The sequence below is a fragment of the Theropithecus gelada genome, chromosome X, assembly GCF_003255815.1.
Source record: "Theropithecus gelada isolate Dixy chromosome X, Tgel_1.0, whole genome shotgun sequence".
Taxonomy (NCBI): Eukaryota; Metazoa; Chordata; class Mammalia; order Primates; family Cercopithecidae; genus Theropithecus; species Theropithecus gelada.
Genome location: NC_037689.1, coordinates 85,646,024 through 85,657,154, shown reverse-complemented (window position 1 = coordinate 85,657,154; position 11,131 = coordinate 85,646,024). Strand labels below are relative to the sequence as shown.

At 44.7% G+C, this 11,131-nt stretch overlaps 1 protein-coding gene across 2 annotated transcripts in view; it reads right to left on the bottom strand.

Annotated features, from left to right (window-relative positions):
• The window catches only part of OPHN1 (oligophrenin 1), a 366,891-nt gene extending 358,008 nt beyond the window's left edge, over positions 1–8,883 (bottom strand). For both annotated transcript variants that reach the window (XM_025373107.1, XM_025373108.1), the window contains exons 1-2: positions 8,220–8,883; positions 7,919–8,076 (exon numbers count right to left, since the gene is read on the bottom strand). In XM_025373107.1, coding sequence (XP_025228892.1) covers positions 7,919–8,072 — 154 coding nt within the window. In that variant the 5' untranslated portion in view covers positions 8,073–8,076; positions 8,220–8,883. The remainder of the gene's footprint in view (positions 1–7,918; positions 8,077–8,219) is intronic.
• Between the last annotated feature and the right edge of the window lie 2,248 nt (positions 8,884–11,131).

Genomic DNA, 11,131 nt, shown 5'->3' with positions numbered 1-11,131 from the left:
AGGAGAGGAGAGGAGAGGAGAGGAGAGGAGAGGAGAGGAGAGGAGAGGAGAGGAGAGGAGAGGAGAGGAGAAGAGAGGAGAGGAGAGGAGAGAGGGCCTTGGGAAGGGAAACCAGGAAATCTGATTCTGGTCACAATTCCGACTCTAGCTCTAGGTCTCTGGAGAAGTAATTCTCTGTCTTCACTTTCTTTTCCCTACATATAAACCCAGTGGAGTAGATGTGTAGCTTTCTAAACCTTCCAGGTCTGATGTTCTAAAGGAAGATGTAGGTATATAAGACAAGCACCTGCCACCTATTTCTCCAAACACAATGGATTTTTTTTTTTTCAAACAGCTCTGAGATACGATTCACACACCATAAAATGGCTCACAGAGTTGTACAACCATCACTGCAATCCAATCTTAAAAAATGTTTATGACCCCAAAGAGAAACCATTTACCCATTAGCAGTCCCAGTACGTTCCAACCCTCCAGTTTAGCAATCACTAACCTGATACTCTCTCTAATAGATCTGCTTATCTGGACATTTCATATGAAAGGAATCATGAACAATAGGTAGTCATTTATAACACTTTTCTCACTTATCCAAAGGTTTTCAAAGTTCATCCTTATTGTACCATGTATCAGTACTTCATTACTTTTTATTGCCAAATACTATTCCATTGTATGACTATACTACCTTTTATTTATCCATTTTTCAGTTCGTGGACATTTAGAGGTTGTTTCCACTTTGGGGCCATTATAAATAATTCTACTATGGGCTAGTCACAGGGGCTCACGCCTGTAATCCCAGCACTTTCAGAGGCCGAGGTGGGCTGATCACCTGAGGTCCGGAGTTCGACACCAGGCTGGCCAACATGGTGAAACGCCGTTTCTACTGAAAATATAAAAATTAGCTGGGCGTGGTGGACACCTGTAATCCAAGCTACTCGGGAGGCTAAGGCAGGAGAATCGTTTGAACCGGGGAGGCGGAGGTTGCAGTGAGCCAAGATTGTGCCACTGCACTCCAGCCTAGGTAACAGACTGAGACTCCATCTCGAAAAAATAAATGAACAAAAATAAAAATAAAAAATCACACACTGAATTTCCTCTTCATACTCTTCTCACAATTGTAATTAATTATTTAAGAGGGTAATTTGATATTTAACATATGTTCCAAAAGGGCAGAGCCTATAGTATTCTTATTCACCACTGTATCCCCAGTTTCCAGGATAGTACCTGACACATAGTAGGTGCTTAGTAAAACCTTCTTGAATTAAATTAAATTGCCTTTACATTGCCCAAGGTTTAGCACTTGATACAAGCTTGGTAAAGGATCATGAGGGCCTTCCACCCCACTAGAAAATAAAATCAGCTCAAGATTTCCAGGGTACTCCCATGGAACTGTGTAACTTTCCAGATCCTCATAGGCTTTTAGGAAATTTCTGTAGTAACTGATTAGAGAAACAGATGCCAGATTAAACAAAAGGTTTTGACTATGCTTAAAAAAATAAGGCTATAAAAATGACACTAAAAGGTAAATTTCCTTCATCACTCTAGAGCCTGATTGGAAAACTTTTCTTAACAGGCAAGTCGAGCTAAAATCTTCCCTACCCCACCCTGGCACCATCCTCTACCCCTAAATAAGAATAGTTTCTTATAAATGGACACACTGAAAGGTTGGCTTGATTCACTTTTCAACCCTAGTTCCCACAGCACCCACAGTCCAGCTACTTTGGAATCTGGTCTTCTGAGGACCTCCAATGAATATGGCAATGTATCACCTCTGTCAAATTCCATTTAACATTGCTTCACATCTATTAATACTAACAGCAGTATCAAATGACATACCAATTATATTGATCTGAGCTACTCTGGAGAAGATGTAAAATAACTCCATGTGCTCAGAAGCACTGATTAACTATCACTGGGATAACGACAAGATACCTGCTGAGCGAGAATGCATATTATACCACCAACTCATCCCGCACACCATGGCACTACACCCATCCCAAAGGGATTAAAAGCTTTGGGGTACCTCAGTATAGAGCTATTCAGAACAGAACTGAAGGGAAGCAGGTTGAGACCTACCAAGAAGCATTCAATTAGAGGACAGTCAAGTAAGTCAGCAAGTCATCTACTCATGCTGGACATACTACTTGGATTTTCCCTTTGCCTATTATTCTCCCAGAGTGAAGATGAATTGGCTCCTGAAGTTTATGACAGAATCAATTCACATTGTTTGACTATTTGACTAACATGGTGGTAGCCAGAAAACAAAATAATAAAACCAGAAGGAAACGTAAATATTATTGACCAAGCCTCTAATTTTATAAAATGGGAAAACTGAGACCGACTAAACTAAAGACTTATACAAAGTCATATAGCTAGCTAGTGGCAGAATTGGAATCAACCCATCCTTCCAGGAAAGCAACCATTCACTGGACAGGTGCCCCGGTTGCCAAAGTGAAAGCTGCAAAGGCACCCCAAAAGATGACCTTAATGTAAACATCTAAAACTCTAACCCTAAAAGCATAGAGTGTGAGAAAGTCACCTTTTTTAAAAAAATTAAGATTGAGTTATTAAAACTATAGAATTATATTATTTCTACTTTATCAATTTTATGTACATTTAGAGTACCGAATGTATCTTTTGGATTTTTTTCTTTCTTTCTTTTTTTTTTTTTTTTTTTTTTTTTTTTTTTGAGATAGGCTTGAGCCAATGCACCTGGACTGTATTCTTTTTTTTTTTTTTTTTTTGACCAGGAGACAGGGTCTCACTCTGCAGCCCAGGCTGGAGTGCAGTGGAGCGATCTCTGCTCACTGTAACCTCTCTGCCTCCAGGGCTCAAGCAATCCTCCCACCTCAGCTCCCTGAGTTGCTGGGACGACAGGCACGCACCACCACGCCCAGCTAATTTTTCATATTTTTTGTAGAGACAAGGTTTCACCATGTTACACAAGCTGGTCTCAAACTCCTGGACTGAAACAACCCGCTCGCCTCAGCTTCCAAAAGTGCTGGGATTACAGGCGTGAGCCACCAAGCCCGACCCTGGATTCTTTTAAAACAAGTTTTCGGCTGGGTGCAGTGTCTCACGCCTGTAATCCCAGCAACTTTGGGAGGCCGAGGTGGGTGGATCACTTGAGGTCAGGAGTTCGAGACCAGCCTGGCCAACATGGTGAAACCCTGTCTCTACTAAAAATACAAAAATTAGCCAGGCATGGTAGCGCACACCTGTAATTCCAGCCACTTGGGAGGCTGAGGCACGAGAATTGCTTGAACCCAGGAGGTGGAAGTTACAGTGAGCCGAGATGGTGCCACTGCACTCCAGCCTGGGTGACTGAGTAAGACTCTGTCTCAACAACCACAAAAAAAAAAAACAAAAGTTTTCATTAGTCCAAGAAAGCCTATGTATGTGTGGTTGTGCATGTATGTATGTGGGTTTAGTGATATAATTTTTTTCTGACATCTGTGTGTGTGTATATATATATATACACACACACACACACACACACACACACAGGCTAGGCACGATGGCTCATGCCTATAATGCCAACACTTTGGGAGACTGAGGCGGAAAAATCATTTGAGCCCAGGAGTTCAAGACCAGCCTGAGCAACATGGTGGGACCTCATCTCTCCAAAAAAAAAAAAAATTAATTAGCTAAGATTGGTAGTGTGTGCTTACAGTCCCAGCTACTTGGGAGGCTGAGTCCGGAGGACCCTTTGAGCCCAGGAGTTCGAAGTTGCAGTGAGCCATGATGGTGCCACTGTACTTAAAAGTATGTCACCCTGGGTGACAGAGTGAGACTCTGACTCTTAAAACAAAAACATACTTATAAAGCACATTATCCTTGGTTTGGAAAAGAGTATTTAGAAATTCTCTTTTAGGCCAGGCACAGTGGCTCACGCCTGTAATCACAGCACTTTGGGAGACTGAGGCAGGCAGATCACTTGAGGTCAAGAGTTCGAGACCAGCCTGGACAGTATGGTGAAACCCCATCTCTACTAAAAAATAAATAAATAAATACAAAACTTAGCTGGGCATGGTGGCATGCACCTGTAGTCCCAGCTACTTGAGAGGCTGAGGCATTAGAATCACTTGAATCCCGGAGACAGAGGTTGCAGTGAGCTGAGATCGCACCACTGCACTCCAGCCTGGGCAATACAGTGAACTCTGTCTCAAAAAAAAAAAAAGCGTTTTAATTTTTTATTAAATTAAATACAGTCATTTACACTAAAATAATGTGAAATTTTATGTAAGCATAAAATAAGGTCCTGTAATTGGGTTAGTCATTCTTTTCTCAAATCATGAAACTACAATATGCAAAAAATAGTAAGTCATAGAATGTTAGAGCTCAAGTGGGTTTATAAACCTCCTGCCCCAGCCCCATCTTTGTAAAGCCACAGACCCTGGGGTCCCAGTGAAATCGCTTATCAAGGTCACAGATCCCATTAGTAACAGAACCAGCACCTTATTCAGGTATCTAGATGCCATGTCCAGGGTTTTGTCCCATTATACCGTCATTCTGCCTCTGCTCATTTGCAGAGTATCCATTGTTGCTTCCCCAGGAAAGCCCCTATCTGAAGACTGTCATCCTCCATTTTCCTAGCCCGTTAGAGTCCAAGAGTCAGACCTGTAGAGCTACATCATCTAGCTCAGGGGTTGCAGCCTGATTGAATCTGGCCTATGAAAATGTTTTATTTAGTTAGCACAGTTTTTTAAAAAAAAAATAAGAATGTAGGCTGGGCGTGGTGACTCACGCCTGTAATCCCATCACTTTGGGAGGCTAAGGCTGGTGGATCACTTGAGGCCAGGAGTTTGAGACCAGCCTGCCCAACATGGTGAAACCCTGTCTCTACTAAAAACACAAATATTAGCTGGGCATGGTGGCGTGCACCTGTAATCCAGCTCCTCAGGAGCCCAAACCTCCCTTTCTGTTGCCTATATCCCAGATAACTCAAATTATTTGCTGTCCCCTTTATATTCTGTGTCACTCCTGCTACATGAAACGCCCTGTTCTGAATAGTGTCATGCAGTAGGATAAGCAGGGCCTTTAGAGTCAGGTCTAGGTTCTAATTCAGACCCTTGCCCTTACTAGTTGAGAAAGTTACTTAACTCATCTGAACTTCAATTTCCTCATCTAAAAAATGGGAATAATAATCCTTGTCTCAAAAATTTGTTACAAGATGTAATGCCTGGCACATGGGAACAGCTAAACAAGTGACAGTGTTATTGATTCTACCCAACTCTGATGGTGCTTCCTCCTTGACTTCTCCCTTGTGCTCCCACTGGGAAATCAGCTTTCCCTCTCATGTCATATATCATCAGGTCCACCTGTTCCCACTTTTATGGCTCTTATCTGTATCTACTACCTTATATGATACTCATTTCTATCTATGTCTTGTCTCTCCCACCAGCCTAAGAACCTCTTGAAAGCAGTATCCATCTGTGACTCACTCTGTATGCCTGACAGCCCCAAGAACAATGGCTTGAACACGGTATGTGTCCAGGTATGTATTGAATGAATAGTATGTATTTGCTAACTATATATAACACCTATTAGATGTGTCATGTTGCCTTGAGATATAAGCAGGGGCCACATCACTTGTTCTGAATAACGCCTAGCCTCAGTGCTTAGCAAATATTCAAACAACATTGGGGACTGAAGCTGCCAACATAAAAATAAAGGACAAACAGAAAAGTTGGCAATATAGTCACCTTTCAGAGGGATGGTATTTTTATTTTCCATTAGTTTAAGTTATAATCATGTGCAGTCGCACATGCCTGTAGTCCTAGCTACTGGGGAGGATGAGGCGGGAAGATTGCTTGAACCCGGGAGATCCAGGCTGCAGTGAGCTGAGATCATGCCACTGCACTCCAGCCTGGGCAACACAGTGAGACTTCATCTCAAAAACAAAAATTGAAAAAAAAAGAAAGAAAAGGAAAGAATAAAAACCTTTACTTGCCCCTAGCTTATGAAACTTTTGCCCTTCCACCATATGTTTTATTGAACTGCTTTTTTTCTTACAAATCTCTCTGATATGCCTTAGCTTGTGATTTTTAGCACACTTTTAGTTACCATCCACTTCACAAAGCCATTCCATTCCTAGCGCTTATGATGAGATTCGTTTTACTGTGGATACAGCACCAAGCAGTTTACTGTAATATGTAAACAAAACACAACAAAGCTGAAACATTCCTCCTTTTCCTTTCTGTGAACTCTCACTTTTCTATTTATGTGGCACAACCTGCATATCCTTAACTTTTTAAGGATCAGCATTTCAGATACTACCAGGAGTTTACTCTTGGTCAGGCCACAATAAGACAAACCATTAAAAGATCAAACACAATCAAATGACCTGCAGGAACTTCAACGGTGTACATATTCTGACCAAAAGTGGGCAGAGGGCATGTGCAGGAAAAGCACAGACTCCACAGGGCAAATCAGAAGGGCTGCACAAGAAATACCAGCTGGCAGCAGTTATCAATGTACTATTACTTTCTTTTCTTTTTTTTGAGATGGAGTTTCACTCTTGTCGCCCAGGCTGTAGTGCAATGGCACGGTCTTAACTCACTGCAACCTCCACCTCCTGGGTTCAAGTGATTCTCCTGCCTCAGCCTCCTGAGTAGCTGGAATTACAGGTGCCCGCCACCATGTGCAGCTTTTTTTTTTTTTTTTTTTTTTTTTTTAATTTTTAGTAGAGACAGGGTTTCACTGTGTTAGCCAGGCTGGTCTCGAACTCCTCATCTCAGGTGATCCACCCGCGTCGGCCTCCCAAAGTACTGGGATTACAGGCATGAGCCACCTCGCCCAGCCTCGCACTACCACTTTCAAATCTTTCTTTCTCCCGCTCTTGGTTGACTGCATCTGCCTAAGAAGGTTGCCACACTGGTCCTAGACCCTGTATTTGGTGATAAATTCACTCAAAACAAAGTTATAACCATATAGGACACACTTGCCAATAACTCTGACTTTATTTTTCACAATCATCTTTCAGACAAGAGAAAAAATTAATTTTCACTCCACCCAATCATTACCCTCCATTCTTCTGGGTACATGCTTTGGCATAAAGGGTTGGCTTGCCTGCACTCTCGTTGGGGATGTTTATTATTCTTTCTTTTACTCCAAGCCACCTGCCAACCAGCAGAAAGCAAACACACAATGGGGGAAGGAGAGAGCTTCCCACAGCTGAGTCAGTTGTGACCACTGGAAAAGCCAACCTAGGTGAAGTTCCTTCAGCCCAGCAGCCCCCAACCCTATCCCTATTTTACTCCCTGGGGGCTGGGCCCCTTGCAGCAGGGAGTAAAGTAGGCAGCTCTTTGTTCCACACTCAAGCAGAATTCAGTGGCATGTGAAGCCATCCAATAATCCTGAACTTGGACTGACCTTGACCTAAACCATAGCTCAGTGTGATAAAGAAAATAATTCACTGGGGCAAAGGAGCTTTCCTTAAAAAATAACTTGCCATGGTGAATTTTTTACTGCCCCCCACACTTATCTGTAGCAACCAGAGACCAGTACAAAATTATTAATCAAGCTGCTGACCTTAATCCCCAATTGTTTAGGAGGTGCTGGGGCAGTTGGATGTCACTTTTCCCCAGACAGGGGTGCTGAATATGTCTAACAGTACAGCAGATTGTCCCTTAAGAACAACCATCTGCCAAGTAAGGGTAATTGCTGAGCAAGAGGGTCCCTGGCACAGCTACAGATCATGTCTTATAAGGTCAAAACCACTAAAGGAAAAGGCCCAAAGTTCTGGTTGTATCTACCACTTTCCACTTCTACTACCTCCACTCCCCAAGTGTGGGAAACCCATTCACCTCAGAGATCTGGGCTGGGAGTCACCCTGCAATCTCCCTTCCCTTGGTGGTGTGGAAAGGCTTAAAGGCCAGACACACCAGCTCAGAGAAACAGCTCATCGAAGCCTTGCACTTACTTCTCATAGCGCTGATAAGCGCGTTGCCGTCTTTGATCACGTCTTTGATGAATTTGTTGGTCCTCTCCAGTTCCTGCTCATAACACTTGAGTCTCTCGCGGAAATCGGGGCTGTCCAGGTAGCAGTCGCTGAACTCCAGCGGGGGATGACCCATGGTTCTGATGGCCGGGAGTAGGGGGAAACGGGGAAGACACAAAGACCGAGGGCATCAATGGCACAGTAGAGGAAGTAGAGGGGACAGACTGAGCGCGCGACCCGCTTAAGGAAACTCATAGCCTCCGTCCCTTTGGAGGACAGGTACCTGTTTCAATGAGACTCCTGGGGAGCGCTGGCTGGTCCGGACGGAGAACAGGCGCCCCGGCAACGGCTTCAGGGCCAGGGAGAGCTAACTACCGCAGTCGGATCCCGGCAGGGTGTTGCCTAGCAAGCAGCATGCCCCCTAGGTATCGCCTCCCCAGATAGGAAGCAAAAACCGCAGCCCGACTTGCCTCCGGAGACTGGCCGGATCCTTCCTGAGCAATTGCAAACGTGACACTTGGGCCCGCCCAGGGTGTAGACGAGGTTAGAGCTGGAGCTGGGAGCAGCCTATCTACAGGCTCCTCGCTCCCGAGCGAGCGGAAGACTTCCTTCGCCGAACTCCACGGGCAACCCGGATTGCACTGTCCCCTCCCCTTTCTTAAAGCCAACGCCTGCGCCCCGCCCCAGTGAAGCCCGAGGACCAAACCGGAGAGCTCTGGCTCCTTCTTCAACTGTTTTCCTTGTACCTTAGGGTTTCGTGACCAGGGCCCGCGGGCTGCTAAGATTTCTTCCTGGTGCAAGGGAGCCGGCCGGCTGTCCTGTTAGGCGCCGGAAGGGTTAAGCCGGGGCGGCAATGAAACGTAGCCTAGCTCCATAGACACCGCAGCGGGAAGAGGAGGGCGAGAGTGCGACGCACAATAGCCGCGGTGGCCCAGCGCTTCCCTACGGAAACTGGGGAGCAGTCAGCGCCCTAGGACTCCAGCTGGAAAGCGTGGCGGCCTGGGAGATGTAGTCTTTCCGTTTGCACTCCCCGAGACTCCTCCCTGCAGTCTCCCCACCACCCGGCCTGGGCGGCTGCTCTCCCAGAACGGCATTCCCAGCCTGCCGCAGGCTCCTGAGCAGGGACCGGCCCCAAGGGGCAGGTGCGCGGTGCTGGACTCTGCGGGGGGAGTTTCCAAAACTAGAGCAAGAACCCGCAAGACTAGATTGCAGGAAGCCATCTCTCACTTCCCATGATTCGGCTGGGTTGTGTATTCTTTTGCCTTCCCCTCTTTCCAGCCTCCTTCGGACCTACCAACTTCTTTTCCTCTTTCTTTTCCCACGTCTCCTGCTCCAAGCGCTCTAATTCCCGTGGGCCTTCGACCTGAAGGGTTGACTCCTACTCTAGGGTATCTGTGAAGCTCAGTGCCCCCTGCCAAAGAAAGGGAGGCCATAATTCAGAGTTAATATTTTCCTGAATAGGACCTCAGAGCATGGCTTTTGTGGCAGACGCCAATGATTAATGCACATGATTTTCCATGTGTAAGTGGAAAGTCTAAGAAGAGGATGTTATAAATTGTCTTGCAGCTTACCTTGAAGGCAACTGTCTTGAGACTAAGGTTAGGTAGAGGCTCGAAAAACTAAAAAATAGTTTGTGCGTGGGCAAAGAGATCCCTTTAATTCTGCAGAAGTGTTTCAATTAGATTGTCCTGTGAGGAAAGCCAGAACGGAAGGGAGTTGTAAATAGATTAATAGTGGCTAACCCACCTGAATTAGGGTCCTGTTGCTGCTGTGACAAATTACCACAAACTTGGTGGCCTAAATCAGCATAAAGTTATAATCTACAGCTCCAAAAGGCAGAAATCAGAAATGGGCCTCACTCGGATCAAATCAAGATGTTAGAAGGGTTGTGTTCATTTCCAGATACTCTAGGGGTAGAATCTGTTTCCTTACCTTTTCCGGCTCAAGCTGCTCACATCCTTTGGCTCATAGCTCCCTTCCTCCTTCTTTAAAGCTAGCACTGGCCAGTCAAGTCTTTCTCATGCTGCATCACTGTGACTCTCATGCCTCCCCTTAAGGACCCTTATGATTACACTGGGTCCACAGGATAATCTCCCCCATCACATCATCCTTAACTTAATCACATCTGCAAATTTCATTTTGCCACATAAGATAACATAGCCACAGGTTTCAGGGATCAGAACATGGACATCTGTGAAGGAGGAAGCATTATTCTACCCACCACACAACCTATCGCCTACCTCACTAATCTTCAAAACAACCCTATGAGGTTGGTTGTATTATTATACCCATTTAAAGATGGAGAAGCTGAGTCAAAGAGTTTAAGTGACTTGCCCAAGGACAAACAACTTAGTTAAGTGGCGGCACTTGAACTTCAGCCCAACTTGACCACTACACTATATAGCAGAATGGCAAAGAGTCCAATGAGAAAGAGCCCTCTGAAAATAAATAAGTAGCCACATCTCAGGGAAAAGTTTTGTTTCTTACTCTTTTTATCTTTAAGGTTAATTTATGGGAAAATGTCCAAAATGAGCTTAAAATGCACCGTGGGTTGAAAAATGCAGGTACTAAGGGAAGGTGCCCATTCAGTGGGTATATTGTCTTTCATACTAGTATGTTTCCTTTTAGCATTCATTCACTCATTTAACAAGCATTTTTTGAACACCTGCTATATACTTTTATTTATAGAGCCTATACATATATTTTCATCACTATAAAAATTGCCATTGACAGTTTTTAAAATGTTATTTATTTATGTATTTTTTTGTTTGAGAAAGGGTCTCACCCTGTTGCCCAGGCTAAAGTGCAATGAATAGCTCAATCACGGTTCCCTGCAGCCTTGACCTCCCTGGGCTCAGGTGATCCTCCCACCTCAGCCTCCTCCTGAGTAGCTGGAACTACAGGCACATGCCACTGCACCTGGCTAATTTTTGTATTTTTTTGTAGAGATGGGGTTTCGCTCTGTTGGCCTGGGCTAGAGGGATCCACCCACTGCAGCCCCCACCAAAGTGCTGGGATTATAGGTGTGAGCCACCGCGCCCAACTGCTATTGACATTATTGGTGTTAGATGCAATCATACTCATCTGAGTTCCTATACCCAAGGTGTTTTACAGTCATCTGTGTTATCCTTTATCTAGACAATGAAACTAAAGCACAGAAATAACAAATTCCCTAGAACAGATACTGAAGAAGAA